This window comes from Glycine soja, chromosome 19, assembly GCF_004193775.1.
Source record: "Glycine soja cultivar W05 chromosome 19, ASM419377v2, whole genome shotgun sequence".
Classification (NCBI taxonomy): domain Eukaryota; kingdom Viridiplantae; phylum Streptophyta; class Magnoliopsida; order Fabales; family Fabaceae; genus Glycine; species Glycine soja.
Window position 1 is genome coordinate 8119459 of NC_041020.1, and position 18164 is coordinate 8137622.

The 18164-nt window shown below is 35.6% G+C and overlaps 2 protein-coding genes across 2 annotated transcripts; both read right to left on the reverse strand.

The window, feature by feature from the left end:
- Nucleotides 1-2793: 2793 nt before the first annotated feature.
- Nucleotides 2794-9262, reverse strand: LOC114400834 (mannose-1-phosphate guanyltransferase alpha-like). Its single transcript, XM_028363478.1, has 16 exons — nt 9001-9262; nt 8288-8357; nt 8081-8178; nt 7787-7887; nt 7610-7688; nt 7440-7500; nt 7310-7356; nt 7105-7197; nt 6872-6962; nt 5680-5728; nt 5247-5363; nt 5009-5156; nt 4297-4389; nt 3792-3860; nt 3533-3575; nt 2794-3193 (listed from the first exon to the last, which is right to left on the reverse strand). Exons 2-16 carry the CDS (start codon nt 8340-8342, stop codon nt 3093-3095), a joined length of 1245 nt encoding a protein of 414 aa, XP_028219279.1. The 5' UTR covers nt 8343-8357; nt 9001-9262; the 3' UTR covers nt 2794-3092.
- Nucleotides 9263-16298: 7036 nt separating this feature from the next.
- Nucleotides 16299-17132, reverse strand: LOC114398566. The gene is made up of 3 exons (XM_028360751.1): nt 16873-17132; nt 16646-16782; nt 16299-16561 (listed from the first exon to the last, which is right to left on the reverse strand). Exons 1-3 carry the CDS (start codon nt 17130-17132, stop codon nt 16299-16301), a joined length of 660 nt encoding a protein of 219 aa, XP_028216552.1.
- Nucleotides 17133-18164: the final 1032 nt, after the last annotated feature.

Genomic DNA, 18164 nt, shown 5'->3' on the forward strand with positions numbered 1-18164 from the left:
TACAAGGTAATTGTTGCTTATATTAGAATTCATAGAAATAAACCTTCAAGCTTGTCTTAAGAAGATAGTTGTGCATCATTAACTATGAAACATGAACACCTTTTTTATTTGAAGTGTCATTGTGGTAAACGCATTTTAACCATTAACAACTTCGTGACACTTATATCTAACATGAATCAGACGCTTTTCATCAAGTGTCCAATTTAAAAATAGTTTTTGTCAACTAGAACGCTTAAGTTAGTACCTCTATAAAATTCCAGAGCCGACGCTTCCACATGGATAAACACAAATTGATATTATTAAAAAGTATAATTTTTTAATTTGAAGAAAAGTTACCTTAAAATATAATATAAAATATTAAAAATCATGTCTCTCTCAATTTTTGCGAGACTCGTTAGTTGTTATCATTGAAAAACATAAAGGTTGGTTTAAGAAGATCAATAAGCTTTTCTCAAAAGATATAACTTTATTTTCTTATTTTGGAATTTATTTTATAAAGAGACTAATAAGCTTTTTTTTTGTTGTAAAACATTGTTTTTTGATAATTTTGTGAGACTTGTTATTATAAGTAAATGATGAATATATATGCAATGTTTTGTTGTCCTATAATTTAAAGAATGTCATAGCGTTTGTGTTATGTCTAGTATCCGTGTTAAAGTGCATGCTTGACAGATTGGTATACTACTCTAATGCGATGATTTCCTTGCACTAGGATTTTTTTATAAGATAAAGTGGTTATCTTATTTATGATAAGGCTATTATTTTCTAGCATGATAGTAGGAGCAATTGAATAAACTCCTAGTTGTTACGGTCATTACCGTTAATATTGTTGGAGTCTTCCTTGGGCCTTTCAAATCTAGATTGTGTGTTTGTTCTTAGATAAGGTTATGAGTGTTGCTAGGTGCACCCCGCATTATTGCTGGTGCACCCAGCATTCTAAGAAAATGACAAAATTGTTCTTGCTTGGTTTTCCTCTTCCGAATCAACTTGATCCGTAACTTCCGGATCAACTTAATCCGGAAGTCTCTTACGGATCAAGTTGATCCGGAAGAGACTTCCGGATCAACTTGATCCGGAAGAGGAAAAATAAAAATTTTGTTAATTATACAAGATATTTAAATATATTTATTTCATTAATTATAATATAATTAAATATAATTATTTATTTTATTAATTATAATATATTTATAAATATTAATTTATTATAAATAATTAATGCTAATCAATCATAATCATAATTCATGCTAATCAATCATAATTCCCTAAAAGAGGATATAAATAATTTCAGAGTTAGCAATCATAATGCAGTTTTTGAAATTGCTAACTCTGAAATTATTTATATCCTCTTTTAGGGAATTATGATTGATTAGCATGAATTATGATTATGATTGATTAGCATTAATTATTTATAATAAATTAATATTTATAAATATATTATAATTAATAAAATAAATAAATATATTTAATTGTATTATAATTAATGAAATAAATATCTTTAAATATCTTGTATAATTAACAAAATTTGTATTTTTCCTCTTACGGATCAAGTTGATCCGGAAGAGACTTCTAGATCAACTTGATCCTGAAGAGGAAAACCAAGCAAGGGTAATTTTGTCATTTTTTTAGAATGCTGGGTGCACCAGCAATAATGCTGGGTGACCCTAGCAACACTCTAAGGTTATTGGGCCTTCTTAAGCCTAGGTTGGGCCATGCCTAAAATAGGGTAGGGCATGCTAGGTGCACCCAGCAACATTGCTGGTGCACCCAACAATTAGGTGAATGGGCAAAATTGTCCTTGTACCAAAGTTTAAAAATAAAACTAATTTTAAAAAAAAATAATTCTTTCTTCCGAGAGAAGGTTCTTCTGGAAGAACAATTTGTTCTATCAGAAGAACTTTCTTCCGGAAGAAGAAATTATTTTTTTTTAATACAAGGGCAATTTTGCCCATTCACCTAATTGCTGGGTGCACCAGCAATGTTGCTGGGTTCACCTAGCATGTCCCAAATAGGGTTGTTGTTTCTTGCACTTCCAAGTTGCTTCGTGCACCTCTTTCTTTAGAATAACCAGTCCAGAACGTAAACTTACACTCCAGAATGATTAAAGATTTTGGCTTCCGGAATGACCAACCTGGTAGGTAAAAAAATATTCTGGAAAGGATGCAGGAAGCAACAAACCCTAAAATAGTAGCCTCTCAAGTCGATAGCTCACGGTAATGTGGGGTGCTACTAACTTGCTAAAGTGTGCCTAACTTTGGTCACAGGTCGGATTAGATCCTAAAGTGCAATATGCCAAAGTTGGTTGCTCATGGTAGCATGGAGTTTGACTTGTTAATGTCTCTCCGACATCTAATATGGTTATTCAAGACTTGGTGCAAGGTGTTACCCTGAAGAGATGGTTTCTGTTGAATGATGCTTAATTTTCCTCTTTTCTAAACTTATATTGAATGATGTTATTGGTTTCTGTTGATTAATTTTATTCTTGCTAGACTTTTCTTTAGTCTTGTTCAGGCTATTTTCCTATGCTTGTGTATGGCCTTGGTGGCTATTTACATGAGCCCACTTACTAATTTCTCCTTATGCATTGTCAGTAGGGTCGGATTTACTCGAGCCTTGATTTCATTTGAGCTTTGGAATTTATTGTACTACTAAAAATAGTTTAACTGCAAAATTAATTAAGAGAAGAAGCTATAACCAATTTAAGTGTTTGGTCCATGGTCAAATCGGTCAAACCGTTTGCTTCAATCTAATTTTGGCAACAGATTGATGTAACAAACGAACAATGTAGGCCTTGCATTTACCTAAAAACAACAAAAGTATTCCAGATATTATGTTATTACCTGCTCGTAAAAGGTTCGAGTTTGACATGTGATTTACAAAAATAGGTCCATTTAGTTGTCCATTTGTGTACATAAAATAAAATTGGAAAGAGAAAAAATAAATATTTAAATGTACATAACTCCATATGTAAGCCAATTAACTTTATCATTCCTAGATCAAACAAATTGGAGAAAGAAATGGTAAAACCAAAATGCTCCAAGCCGCTTCTTTTGATGAGTAAGAGTGACCAGTAAAACTCGCTTTATTAGATTATATTATAAGATGATTTCTTCTTGCACACGGACATTAAGAGTCTTATTGGGAAGAACAATGCAGTTAAACACTACTACTTCATCTTCAACCGTTACAGCTTCACCTAAATGATTATTATTACAAAGGAAAAAAAAAAGCAAAAGGTCACTACTGACAAATGGTGTTTAACAGAACATCAAATTTGAGAACCAGCAATATGAAATAAACTAAAGAATAAACTTAGATATAGTTTTTCAAGTACTTTTGGAGTTTTGGTATTGTTTTCCAATCAAAATTAGAGTTTCCCTTTGATAATTTGCCTAATAAGTTTCCATAAAGGTTTACTTAGATTATTGAGATAAAACTCCAATTTTAAATGGAGAACATTATCAAAAGCATCTAACCAACTGTATTTAAGTTCTCTCCATGAACAAAAGGCAAATAAGCAGGCAGGAATATGTACCTAAGATGGTTGTGCCAAGTTTTGAATCATAGTTACCATCAGCCTGAACCATTCAATTCATATTAGTGAGCCATAGTAAGCTAGAGAGGTTGTAATTACAATGCAGGGTGAATTGAACAAGTTTTCCATCAATTAAAATTCCAAATGTCTCAAACATATTGATGCCTGAAACTTTTCCTCTTGTTTAAAATTTTTCTATATTTTTGTTTGATGTTCTTTAGCATTTGCACTAGTTTTATAAAAAATGCACTGAACTTGCCTGCACATGTGACCATCTTCCAAGTGATGACTTCCATCCAATAATTGAGTTTGTGACAAAAGCATTTTCCTGTCACAAGAACAAAAACATTTGTTAATACATTGTAAATAGATTTAAATATGTCTCTGGTCCATTTTTTCAATTTTGGTCCCTGTAAGTTTTTTATTCATTTTTAGTCCATTTAAGTTTGCATTTTTTCAATTTTGGTTATTGTAAGTTTTTTTTGTTCATTTTTAATCCTTGTGACTTTGAGCCTTTTCAATTTTAGTCCCTTTAATATTTCAATTTTTTAATTTTTAGTTCCCACAAGTTCATGGTTACAAGGACCAAAATTTGAAAAATGTAAACTTAAAAGGACTAAAAATGGGCAAAATATCTTATAGGGACCAAATATTAAAAAAGCACAAACTTACAGAAACTAAAATTGAAAAAACACGAACTAACATGGACTAAAAACATATTTATGCCTTGTAACTATTACACATGTAGGCTTCTGGTTCCTTACCTTAATTTCAACATCATCCAAGATGATACAACTGCTTAACCTGACACCAGCACCTACACGAACATTTGCTGAGATAGAAACATTGGGACCAAGCTGTTCAAGAAAGAAAAGAAAAACTTATTTTATATTTGATTCAAATTTCAAAGTATTGGTTAGGATCCAATTGAAAGGTATGGGAGTCCCACATGAAGTATTGGAATTCTAGTGTGAGGTTTATAAGGCTTTGGTTCTTGAACTACAACAGCTAGCTTTTGTAGTGGTGTTCTCCTAAGGTTCTTATCAGTATACATGTCCATATAAACAAAAATTTTGATTTTCTCCACAATTTTGTTTTCATTTTACTTTCAGCCAACATTTATAATTGCAATAATACAATATGCACTGTTCATTCAGTCTTTGGATTTAAAGTCAGATTAAAAATCTTCCCACCATCATTTGTCTGCAAAATAGTCTGCTCTAACAAATTAGTTCCTAAACTTGTATAACGGAAACAATGCACCCATAAAAAAAAGTATTTGAAAATATTGTATAAATTCTAGTCAAGTTTTTTTCCTTTTAGAGAAAATCTATGCTATCTATGTCTTCAGCACTTCAGCAGGTAATTACCGTTGAGGCTTTAGTAGTTTACAGCAGAAAATGCATCAAGATACTAGTGCCAATTTAACTTTTGTTTAAAAAAGTATTTACAATCTTGTGAAAGCTACGGAACTACCTTTGCAGATGGATGAACTTTGGCAGATGGATGAATATATACATCACCAACAATGGTAGCTTTCTTTTTACCATCTCCACTCGCCAAAAGATCAAGTGAAGTATATCGGAATTGAGCAAGATACAATTCTGAGCATTTCAATGACATTCTGTTCATGTCAAGTGTATACTATCAGTTAAACCTAATAATGATCCAATATTAAAGCTTAAGGCAGTATTAAGATAGTAAGCAACCCTACCCTGGAGTTTTAATTTGCTCCCAGAAATCCGTTGTCTCATATGTATACAGTTGCTTCTTTCCAGCTAGAGGTGATAATATATCTTGATCCAGTCTTACAAAATCAACGGGAATAGTCCTGAAGGGAAAATGTCTTCATGAGCCTTTGAAGATATTGCAGTTTTCAAAGGAGAAAAAATGTGCAATGAAAAGGATGAATCCTTTGGAACCAATGTGATATGTCTCAATATTCATTGAAATAGAGGAATGAAAAGCAATGAGGGTTAGTCATTTGTATTGCAGAGCAAGATTATTTAATCCCTAAAATAGAAAATTGTAGTCAAGTGTAGAGACTCTCTCACATTTGACTCGCATTCAAACCAATATTCATGCATGCCATTAATAGTCTTGAATTCTTTTTTAAAATAATAATAAAATAGTGGTATTTAATCAACCTTGTGGCAGATTGGAATGTTTCAAAGTTGGAGACACGGCGTAGATTAGCTGCAAGGGTGTCAATAAAATCAAGTCAATTTCCAATGGTACATCAAATATAATGTAGCTAAGTTTAAAAAAACAATCATTTGACTACTTCAGTATGCAGAGAGCCTTTTCATCATATTAAAATATGAAGCATCCCATATTTTATTTTAAGTAATAAATTAAAAGCAGAATAATAAAGGACAAGAGCAAAATAGATTAAAATATGTATTTCAGTATTTGATCCTTATGAGTCACATAATTTCAATTTATATATCTATAGGGGGGGAAAATTAATTTAGTCCCTAGAAGTGCAAAAGTTTTCAAAATAGTTTCCAACATTTGGATAAGCTTATCACAATGCCATCCTCCCCTTGTTGCTAATAGTTGTTGGTGTTGTAGTTACGCATCATTAAAATATATATTGGTCTCTATGTGACAAGAAAATTTAATTTAATCCATGATACATTGTTTTTTTATCTAGTTCTTAGTCATGCAAAAGTGTTCAAAACTCAAACTTAGTTCTTAAAATGAAAAGTGTATCCAAGATCTAGGACTTTTCCATCTAACACTTGGTATGAAATACAACCCTAAATCACTGCAAATTACAATTCCCTATAAAAAAAGTAAAAAAAACAATTATTTGCAGCAAAAAATTATAGGTCTGCTAATGACATAAGTTGGTCTATATACCACCATATTTGTGTATGTGGTTTGTTCATTTTCTAGTGCATCCCCACCCATTGGAGAACAAACATCAATTTTCGCAACTTTTGGTAACATGCCTGTATCAATGGGATCTCTCACATTGGTTAGAAGTGTGTTACCTAACAACTAAGTTGGATCTGTTTCATCTAATTCTCTCCTTAGCTTTATAGATTTGCCAGGTCTTTTTTATGTAGTTTGGGATAAGATCCCCACATCATTACTCTAAAATCCTCTTCTACCTTAATGATACATAAAAAATACTAAACCTTGGCTGAAGTATATGAGCAAGTTTATCCAACTCCAACTTAAATATTATGTTTCAGGGAATCAATTCATGTAAAACACAAATTAAATCTAAAGGTTGAAGCAAAGTTAAATCTTATGTTTCAGGGAATCAATTCATGTAACACAAGCCTTTTGTTATCTGAGCTTTTTCAAATGTGATTGAAAGAGACCAACCTCTGCCTTCTTGATTAATATACACATCGTGGATGGCAGTAAAAATATCAGGGGTGAAAACATAGACACCGCAGTTTATCAAATCACTGACCTGCATATTATACAATGTTTAATTTTTCTTAGGTGTAGTCAGAAGCAAAATATATAGCAAATACCAGTCAAGATCCAACATCGGATTGCACTTTTTTCTTAGTAGAAAAAATGAAGTGAAATAAACCAAATTAAATACTCACAAATGTCTCAGGTTTCTCAGTATAATGCAGCAACTCATTAGTGGTTGGATCAGAAACCAACTCCCCAAACTGGTTAGCAGATTCAGCTGAAACCTACACAAGATATCCACAATCCAAGAAGGAGAATGAAATAGGTGAGATGTTTTCAATTTTTTCTACAGTAAATGCTACCCCCTTATATACACATATTTTCCTATGAGCCAACCTTGATTACCAACATTGTCCCCATCCCGCCATATCTTTTATGGGCATCTGCAAAAGGAAACAAGTAATATTTCAGTAGTGTCCCTGCCATACGTCTGAAGAACTACCACAATTTAACAGCAAATACTTACCAAGCATTGATGGTAGTGGAAAGCTGCAGCAAACATCACAATTTAACAGAAAGATATGTGACTGCAATCAAAATATAGCCAATCTGTTAGAATTTATTCGTTATTCATTCCCAAGTTAATTCACAATATAAGATAAAATGGTAAAAACAGTGACAAGAAGTGTTTCTAACCGGGCAGTCTTCCATGATAATATCTCTAAAGTAGTAAAGGCCGCCTGCTGAACCATGCGGTTTATCCTCCTTCAAATATCTAGATTGATACCAGTAACACACCATGATCAGGTCCAGCATTTTACAGAGCTTAACATACTTTCTCTTATTAAAGTTGCATACTAATGCACTAGTCACCTTACTGGTAATTTCAGCTCATTTGAGATTGAAGAGACATATAGAGCAAATTCTCGCTCCTCATAGAATCCAAGAAGAAATATTTGAGCCAAATTGGGTATCTGAAGAAGACAAAAACTAGTAAGTAAAAACACTCCACACCTTTTAAGTAACATATCAGGTCTCCTCTCCTTTTAATCAGTTTTTAAGCTGAGATTCAATTTGTGTTTTAGACTAATGAAGACTGTATGTATTTACACACAAAAACACACACAAGTATGCAAGTCGACAATCAACATTAAAATTGAAGCAAACCTTTTTACAAGCAGAAATAGGATGGTGAACCATTGGCTGGCCAGCCAAAGGGAAAAGCGGTTTGGGAATATTGAAGGAAAGAGGTCGAAATCTGGTCCCTGCAGACACAATTGAACAAAGCCATTAGAAAAAAACTACAGAACCCCAAAATCTCAAATGGGAAATAGACTCTACCTTTGATTTAAAAAAAACATATATTTCAAATACCTTTTGTGGGTCCACCCACCATGATCACAGCGACCACCTTCTCTGAATTTTCCATAGCCAAAGCACAGATCTTTAAACTCAAAAAGCAAATTTGTGAGTGATGAGGACAACACGGGTAGATTGAATTATGGGATTTGAGATACTGTTTAGCTTTGCTAAGGTTGAGTTTTGGGTCTCTTTTTCAGTATTATGTGTGTTGTGTTGTGTTGTGCCATGTGACTCTAACTTAACAATTTTCCACAGTTTGGACTAACAGTCAGACCAGATCCAAAGCATATGCCAGTACCATAAACTAAGAATACAATTGAAATTCATGTTTGATTTAGTTGACGCTTCCCGTGCCATGTTTAAAAAACATTGCATGGTGGATCAAAGGTTAAACTGTTGGGTCACTAATATATTTCCACAAGCTCGTTCTTAAAGTTCAAATCCATTGACATCCATCCATGAGGTTTTCAAAAATCAAATCAAACAAGTTCTAAAAAAAATAACAAACACATAATTTCCAATATGATCAAGACTTCACATTGCCTCAACTCTCAACTATGTCAAATTTCTTGAATCGGCAAAATAAGGGGACGGTAAGCAATCAATCTTGAATCTACCGCAACTATATCAAAGCTTAATGGAAAATTTTAAAACTGAACCAATGAGATTACCAATTTCAGAATCACAAAAACACAAAAAACAGAACAGAGGTCAAAACTCGATACCTGCTACGAAGACTTGGTAGCTGGTGGTTGCCGCGTGCGACTGCGACGGCCTACTGCTCTGGTGCAGTGGTGCGCCGACGCTGGTTGTCGGTGGCGAGGTGCGACGCCGGCAGACGGGGGTGGTTCGAAGGCTCGGTGGAGGGTGGTTAACTACAAAGTGCTGTGCGTTTAGGTTTTGTGTTTTCAGACTTGAGTTGAGAGTAGACCAGGACGAAGACTAAACTTGTTGCGCACGTGCGAGAGTTTCCGAGAATAAATGGGAGAATGATGTGATCTTATGTTTTTGAATATTTGTGTATACACAAATAGAGTAATATATATTATTATACCATTTTATATATATATATATATATATAAGTGAAAAAAAATTATATTAACACATCTTAAATTTTTTTATGCAATTTATATACATGTAGAGATACTTATATAATTATATTAGTCTCAACAAATAACAACTTGTTATTATTACTTTTAATGTGTTCAACAAACCCCATTGAGTATATATATATATAAATTGAATTTTTTATATTTAGTCTAAATCAAATTCATTCGAATCATATTAGGCTAGTTTATTTTTTATAGAAAAATACTTATTACAGACAAATATTTATTTATTTAATGTCTAATTCTTTTCATAATTATTGCTATATATCTCATTAATTTCTTTACTCAAAATATGAAAAAAAATTATAAAATAAACATTATCAAATTAAGATACTTACTAATAACATCTAATGTCATAAGAAGAATAAAATAAATAAAGCGAAAAAGGACAATAATTCAATAGCAAATTTGGGGTTAATGGTATTTTTTGGAAACGAAATTAAAGCACATGTGGGGGTAAGAATAGAAAATTTGGGGTTGCTTGGTTTAGTTATGCCCCTTGGGTATCTTAATGGTATTTTTTAGAAAACAAAATTTAAAGCACATATGGGGTAAGAATAGAAAATTTGGGGTTAAGAATAGCAATTCCCCATTCAAAATCAAAACTTTCAAAAGGCTTAAAATGTATTTAGTAAATAAGTTATAAATATAATTTTATCATAATTTTAATATAATTATTATGCAAAAATAAATATTTATTGAATATATGTAATATTATTTTTTATGATATTGTGTATTATTTATATATTACTATATTTATTTCTAAATATAAGACTCTTTTAATTAATTTATCATTTAAGAAAATTGATTAATTTAGTTAACAACATTAAATTTGTTAGCAATTTATATATTTTTTAAAAATTAACCTTAAAAATATTGAGACTCATCATCTTTTTCTTTTTATTTAATTATTTTTTACCTAATTAACTAATGTGTTTATCTAATCCTTATAAGAGATGATATATTTATTTTTCTAAATCATAACATTTATTAGTAAAAAATAATTAAGCATATTTTAGTCAATTAGTCAATGCAAAAGATAACTTGAAAAGAATTTTATAAATAAAGTACAAAGAATTTTAAAATATAGTCCTATATTTAGACACGAAAGTAATATATTATATTAATCCCATAATGGTAGAAAAACATAAAATAAAAAACAAATTAGCAAAAATAAAAATTAAATAAAAAAACAAAGAAGGAAACACATAAAATAAAAAAACAGAAAAATAAATAGAAAACATAAAAAAAGAAAGAAAGAAAAAAAAAAGAAAAAAAAAGCATTAAAAAAAGAAGGTAGAACATGATGAGACTATGAGAGAGGAAAAAACATAGAAGAAAAAATAAAAGATGAAAGAGAAACAAACTCAAAGAGAAAGCTCTATCTAAATGGTTGACACCTAGCCCCTTGAGGAGTTACTTTTCTTATATAGAAATAGATAGATGGCTAAGATAGGTAAGGATTATTATGGGATACATGCATTAGATTTTTTATTTTTTATTTTTAAAAAAAAACACACTTTCTCCTCCCCAACCTAATTACAACTCTCCTTTTCCTCGCCGATTGCTTGACCTTCATCACCACGGACAACCATGTCGCCTTCGAGGATATCCTAACAACATCAGAGATGACCCCAACAATGTCACGACACGATCCTAAAGTCGTCATTATTCAAACAACTGCGATGAATTGAATCTCGATGCCTCCAATTTGGATTTGAAGTATCTAGAGATTTGGATCTTGAGGGTCTATATTTGGATCTCAACACCTTCAATCTCATTGTGTGTCACTGTGTTTGTTTAGGTTGCGATACAATACAACACCACTTTTCATATGGAAGAAGGTGGTTTACGGGGGGAGAATGAGAAGGGAAGAAATAGGGAGGGAGCCGATAGAGAAGGATGAACATTGGGATTGGAGAGGGAGAGGAGGAAGAGGTTGCGATGGTGATCAAAAGGAGTGGCGGCCTAGTGGGGGAGGGAAGAGAAAGAAAAGAAAAATTAATTTGATCTGGTGTGTGCACTTCCACAATACTCCTGTCATACCCCAATTTTGTCCGAAACTCTCCCAAATTTATAGTTTTGCTTATCCTCAAGCAAAGAAATAATAGTTTACTTGTCCTCAAGTGACAGAATTTACAGTGGTTACTTAAAAGAAATGTGTTTGTTCTAAAGCCTTCAATCACATGACATAAGTGGCAAGCAATACTTTAACCAACAACTCCTCATAAAGATATGCAGAATTTCAAAGATATGAACATGATCATTAAGCAGCACAAGTGAAATAAGCTAGCAAGCAAGACAGGTATCAAGGAAGGTTCATTAAGCCTAATCCTCACGGTCATTGTTTCTCTCATAAGCACAAGTGTTTAAGGTAATTCTTCAAATCAACAACCAACACAAGTCTCAACTTTTGCATTTCATCTCATGCCATACAATCACAAACACACAAATTGAATTTGAAGGACTTCCTTGGCTTGTAATGAGGCTGGGCTACAAACAATTCATGGTTTTTCTAGGATGCAAAAACTTAGGTTCTAGGAGAGCATTCATCCTTAGATCAACTTTTTTCCTTTTATTCCCAACTTCTATTGAAATGCCACAATCATAAGGCACTTAGCTTAAGCAACAACACATACAAACTTGCTTATTCTTAAAACTTCTTTTTTTTTATATTATTTTAGCAGTTTTTTACTTACTGCTTATTGACACAATTTTCCTATGTGGCTATTACTTGTCTTACCACAATTATCATCACCCAATATCTTCCCCCAAATTTGGGACAAATTTGCTTTGAACCATGATGCTCTCCTACAACCTAAAGAAAGGTAGATAGAGATTATAGTTCAACTGGCTTAGGGTTCAACTCAATCAATCATATTTAAGCTCAACATGGGTGCAAAGGATTCATCATTCGTGAACAGGGTAAGTTGTTTGGCTAAGTGGTTAATTCAATCCATCACGACCTTCATCATTTCCAAAATCATGCATTCATTCAGTATTTATATATTCATGCAAAAATCGGTACTCAATGCTAGTCGTTCTCTCACAATTAAGGTTCACACACTCACCGGGTTATGGCTAATGATTACCTTCACAATTTACCTGTCAAACAAACTAACATTTTCACTCACGCCTCTAATTCATGTTCTTTCCCTTCTAATTACCGCATACTTATTCAAAGCACGTGATCTAACATCTCAATTCACTCTAGTCATGCAATCAACCAATTCCAACATCAATCACAAACACCAGAATTTTAAAACCAAAACAAAGCACTGCATAAGATTTAAAAACTGCAAACTGTTCAAAAAGCTGTAAATTTTGCTAAATAAACTAAACTAAAACTGAAATTTAAAAACTGTATCTAAAAAGCATAAAATAAATAAAGTCCTGTCTTTAGTCCTCCTGTGCTGGTGTTGCCTCATCATGCATCCTGGGCTGGCAAAGATGTATCCTATGTTGGAGTGGGACAGGGATCCCAGGAGCTCTGTGCCACCGCCATATCAGCTGCATAATTTGTGTCCTCGACGGGTGTGGCAGCAGGAGTAACCTCTAGAGTCTCCTCAATCTCTGGCTCTAGTTGCGGCTCCCGGGCTATAGGAGCCTCACCTCTCCCAAAAGAAGAAGGCTAGACTCCTAGCTAGGCCACCTGAGCCATGAAATCCTCCATGCTAATGATGGGCCGATGCTGACCCAGGTCGTGTATACTCTGCATCGCCAGGCATAAGCCATGGTGAAGGCTTTACAACATCAGCATGATCGCATCTGAGCTCTGATCGGAGGTATCAGAAGGTGCAGGGGGTGCTGGAATAGGAGCTGGTGCAAGAGCTGAAGCAAGGGGAGCAGAAGCGTTAGGTCCCCTAGCTTTGGTCTTGCGGGTCCCCGGAAAGGTGATCGTGGGATCATCCGGGTTCCAGCAGTTCTTTCTAATATAAGCCAAATTAATGGCAGGGCTAAGTGACTCAAAGGTCAACGAGTCCGGAATAACTCCCCTGGCGATGCATAAAGTAGTGATAAGAGCTGGGAAGCCAAGCCGGGAGGAGTTGGACTGGGCCATCTGAGAGATCTGGCCTGAGATGAACGAGCCCACGTCCATATCCATCCTCATGACGAATCCGTACACTAACCTCGCCCTGTCCATGTTCAGACTGGATGTGTGAGAGGTGGCGGCGAGGTTGGAGTAGGAGAGGACACTCCAGGTCTGCACCAGAGTGGTGAGGTCCTTTCTCAGGAGCTTCCAGGGCGCTCCTTCAGCGTTTAGAACAAAACTGTGCCCTGAAAGGCAGAGCTTGGAAGTAAGCTCCTAAGGGTCTGAATGAGTGTGGCAGAACCTGGAGTAGGTGGTGTATCGCTCCCTTGGCTCCAAAACCACGGGGGTCTCTAAGAAGGCATTCAACGTCTCCCCATCAAATTTAATCAACCTTCCTCTCACCCTAACCTGCCAGGGTGATTTTTCCTCTGGGTCATATAAATTGGCATAAAATTCCTTGACCCAGGCCATGTCGATGCGACCATCAGGCTGCCTGGTCAAGGCTTTATGCCACCGCCTCCTCTCAAGTTCCCGACGGAACTCATCATACTCAGTGATATATAAGTTAACGTTCTTCTCCGGAAGAAGGTTCCGGGAGTGAACGTGTTGCTCATATCTTTCCCAAGCGCCCTCAGAAATGAATCTGGTCGTATCATAGGGCTCCTGAGGTTTGGAAACGGTTGCTTTCCTTTTTCTAGAGGCCATCTGCATCAAAAGAATCACAGGAAATGAAGTTAGACAAGTTTTATTCAAAACTGAAAGCAGAAAAATGGACTGGGCGTTTAGTGAGATAGACCTGCTTAGCGCGCCCTCAGAAAATAACATGATACGCTTAACGCGCAAGGCGCGCTTAGCGCGACTACTGAAAAATAAACACTCTAGCTAAGCGAGACACCATCGCTTAGCTGACACAACATAATGGCTAAGCGAGCATGGCTCGCTAAGCCTTATTCTCCAACAGAGAGCTAATTGCGCTTAGCGAGACAAGCTCGCTTAGCGCGACACACTACGCAAGCTTAGCGCCAAAAGATGCTTAGCCCAACTTGACCACTGAAACATAATTAGCTTAGCGAGCAAGCTCGCTAAGCCTTATTCAAAAATAGATAAGAAATTGCGCTTAGCGAGTGTGACTCGCTTAGCGCATGAACAAAATTCAGAACAACTAAATTGCCTTGGGCTTAGCGAGATTGGCTCGCTTAGCCTAGGCTTATTCAAACATCAGAGGCTTGGTGCCTTAGCGAGCGTGGTTCGCTTAGCCACAACTAGAATACCAAAAGCCTCATAGACTCTGACCTAACTAAACTAACTCGCTTAGCGTGGCATGCCGGCTTAGCGAGTTCATACAAACTCAGAAATTAAAACTGGAAATTTAAATGCTTGCTAAGCCTATGTGCAGTGGCTTAACGAGTTCATACATATAAGCATAAATTTAAACAAAAATGACGAACATGCTTAGCAGGATGGGGCCGACTTAGCAAGTTAATAAAAAAACCCAGAAATTCATCCAAAATTGATGAACTCGTTTAGCGAGCAAGCTCGCTTAGCGAGTACATCGAAATTTCCAAAAAATTTGGGGCTTCGAAGCCTCAACTTTCCAACCCCTATCAAGCCAAATAACTCTAATCAAAACATATCAAATGAACTTACATTATACGCAAAATTAAAGACCTAACAACATATAATCAAACACCTAAGCAATGAACAACAACATTAACACAAATTTGCAATTCACAGAGCAAATAAAATGTCTTCTATCCTAGGGTTCAAAAACAGAAATTAACAAGAAGGAAATGGATACTTACTTGGATTGCTGAGGTAAATGAGTAGAGATTAGGGCAAAAGAAGAGGGAAGAAAAATGCACAGTGCAGGAAATGCCAATGATGAGATAGGGAAGTTATAATTTTTGCACAAAAGTAACTGCCTAAGGCAGTTATGTCTTATTTTTGGCATTTTGGACTGTATCGCTTAGCGCGGGTGACTTGCTAAGCAAGCACTCAATGATGTTTGAATTTTCAAATTTAAATTCACGCGCTTAGCGAGACAGACTCGCTTAGCCCAATTCGAGAATTAGAAAACTCGAGAAGGTTTTGGGCTTAGCGCGAAGGCACACGCTTAGTGAGCTCTACAACTCTGATTGTTTTGCAACTTCCGCTAAGCGGGACGTGGCCGGCTTAGCGAATTAAATGCCTCAAGATGCAATTGTGGGGTTGTGCTTAACGAGATGGTCTCACTCAGTGCAATGCCATTCCAGAGAGATAATTGGGCTTAGCGGGTATGACTCGCTTAGCCTAATTGGCATGGGGGTCCAGGCAGAGAAATATTTGCGCTTAGCGTGCAGATGCGCTTAGCGAAACTATGTGTTGTGCTTAGCGAGCTGACTCGCTTAGCCCAATTCCAATAAATGCAATTCTAGAGAAGTTTTTGGACTTGGCACAACTGTATCGCTTAGCAAGATCCCTTCAGCCAATAGGTAGGGGTTGGCGTGCTTAACACGAGTGAGTACTCGCTCAGTGCATGAAGGATGATTTGCTTAGCGCACAGGGTGCACTAAGCGAGTGGATGACTAATTTTTTTTTTTGAGTTATTTCTCATCCACAACTTTAGAGAAGCTTAAGCAACCCCTTTTCTCATACAAAACATGTTGATGTTTTACTCTAGCAATCACCAACAAGTTGAAACCTAACTATATGCAATGATTAAGAAAAACAAAGAAAAAGAGCAAGGTTGCCTCCCAGTAAGCGCTTTTTTAACGTCACTAGTTTGACGCATATTACCTCAAAGGTCTTGTAACTACAGAATGGTGGTTAATCTCTCAATGTTCCCACCTTGATACAACTTCAACCTCTGACCATTTATCATCCATGTTCTGTTTGGAGTTTCTTATTGGGGATCAAATAACTCCACTGCTCCATATGGCTTGACTTCCTTGATGGTGAATGGTCCAGACCATTTAGACTTTAGCTTGCTTGGAAACAGCTTCAATCTTGAGTTGAACAACAACACTTGTTGTCCTGGCCTAAAGTCCTTCTTTAGCAGCTTCTTGTCATGATAAGCCTTCACTTTTTCTTTGTACAATCTTAAAGACTTGTATGCATTCAATCTCATTTCTTCCAACTCCAAGAGTTGTAACTTCCTCTTTTCCCCTAATAGGGCCTCATCAACATTCATAAATTTCAAAGCCTAGTACGCCTTATGCTCCATTTCTACCGGTAAGTGGCAGGCTTTACCGTAAACCATTTGGAACGAAGACAGGCCTATAAGGGTCTTGAAGGCAGTTCTGTAGGCCCATAGTGCATCATCCAGCTTGCTTGACCAATCCTTCCTAGTGGAAGCCACAGTTTTCTCCAAGATTTTCTTCAATTCACTGTTGGAAACTTCAGCTTGGCCATTTGTTTATGGGTGATAAGGTGAGGCTACTTTGTGTGTGACATGATAGTGTTCTAGCACCTTTTACAGTTGGCTGTTGCAAAAATGAGAGCCCTCATCACTTATTAGGACCCTAGGCACCCCAAAGCGAGAAAAAATATTCTTCTTCAAAAACTTCACTATTGTTTTAGCATTATTCTTTGGGGTCGCCACTACTTCAACCCACTTGGAGACATAATCCACAACTACAAGAATATATTCATTACCAAATGATGGTGGAAGAGGACCTACAAAGTCAATTCCCCAACAATCAAGGACTTCTACTTCCATAATGTTCTGCAAGGGCATTTCATTTCTTCTAGAGATCCCCCACATTTGTTGACATTGATCACATTGAGTGGCATATTCATGATCATCTTTGAAGAGTGTTGGCCAAAAGAATCTTGCTTGCAAGACTTTGGCTACTGTTTTGTCTCCACTATGATGGCCTCCACATGGTGAGTTGTGACAATGTTATAGTATGCTCCTGGCTTCTTCCTTTGTTACACACCTTCTCAAAAGGTTGTCAGCACCAATCTTGAACAAATGTGGATCATCCCAAACATAAAAGCGAGCATCATGTAGGAATTTCTTCCTTTGCTGCCAAAAATCTTTGGGGATGATTCCAGCTGCCTTGAAGTTAGCCAAATCAGCGAACCATGGCCTCTCATTTACCATAAACAACGATTCATCAAGGAATTCGTCTCTTATTTCTAATTCTTTCAAAGTCACCTCTTCATTGACTAGTCTTGACAAATGGTCAGCTACCAGATTTTTAGATCCTTTCTTGTCTTGGATAACTAGATCAAACTCCTGAAGCAACAAAATCCACCTGATTAATCGAGGTTTGGAGTAAGCTTTATTCAGCAAATACTTGATGGATGCATGATCAGTGTCAACTATAACTTTCGATCCCACTAAGTATGATTTGAACTTTTCCAATGCATAAACAATTGCAAGCATCTCATTCTATGTAGTAGCATAATTGATCTGAGCCTCATTTAAAACCTTGTTGGCATAATAAATAGTATGGAAGACTTTGCCTTTTCTCTGGCCCAATACAACACCTACAGCATAATCACTTGCATCACACATTAGCTCAAATTCTTGACCCCAATTTGGTGTTGTAATGATGGGAGCGGACACTAGACTAGTCTTGAGGGTGTTGAATGCTTTCAAGCAGTCTTCATCAAACAAAAACACATCATCCCTGTTAAGCAAATTACTGAGCGGTTTGGCAATCTTTGAGAAGTCTTTTATAAATTGCCTATAGAACCCAGCATGCCCTAAAAAGATTTTTACTCTCTTGACATTTACTGGAGGAGGTCGCTTCTTGATCAC

What these genes read in the sequence shown, in the direction of transcription:
- LOC114400834 (XM_028363478.1), bottom strand. Translation starts at nt 8,342, where the DNA reads ATGGAAAATTCAGAGAAGGTGGTCGCTGTGATCATGGTGGGTGGACCC. An exon ending in TTATCATGGAAGACTGCCCG is followed by an intron (nt 7,501 to 7,609) that starts GTTAGAAACACT and finishes TTTTGATTGCAG; the next exon opens with TCACATATCTTTCTGTTAAA. An exon ending in ACATTCCAATCTGCCACAAG is followed by an intron (nt 5,364 to 5,679) that starts GTTGATTAAATA and finishes TTTTCCCTTCAG; the next exon opens with GACTATTCCCGTTGATTTTG.
- LOC114398566 (XM_028360751.1), bottom strand. Translation starts at nt 17,132, where the DNA reads ATGCCCTTGCAGAACATTATGGAAGTAGAAGTCCTTGATTGTTGGGGA. An exon ending in CATTTTTGCAACAGCCAACT is followed by an intron (nt 16,783 to 16,872) that starts GTAAAAGGTGCT and finishes AGTTTCCAACAG; the next exon opens with TGAATTGAAGAAAATCTTGG. An exon ending in TTCGTTCCAAATGGTTTACG is followed by an intron (nt 16,562 to 16,645) that starts GTAAAGCCTGCC and finishes AGGCCCTATTAG; the next exon opens with GGGAAAAGAGGAAGTTACAA.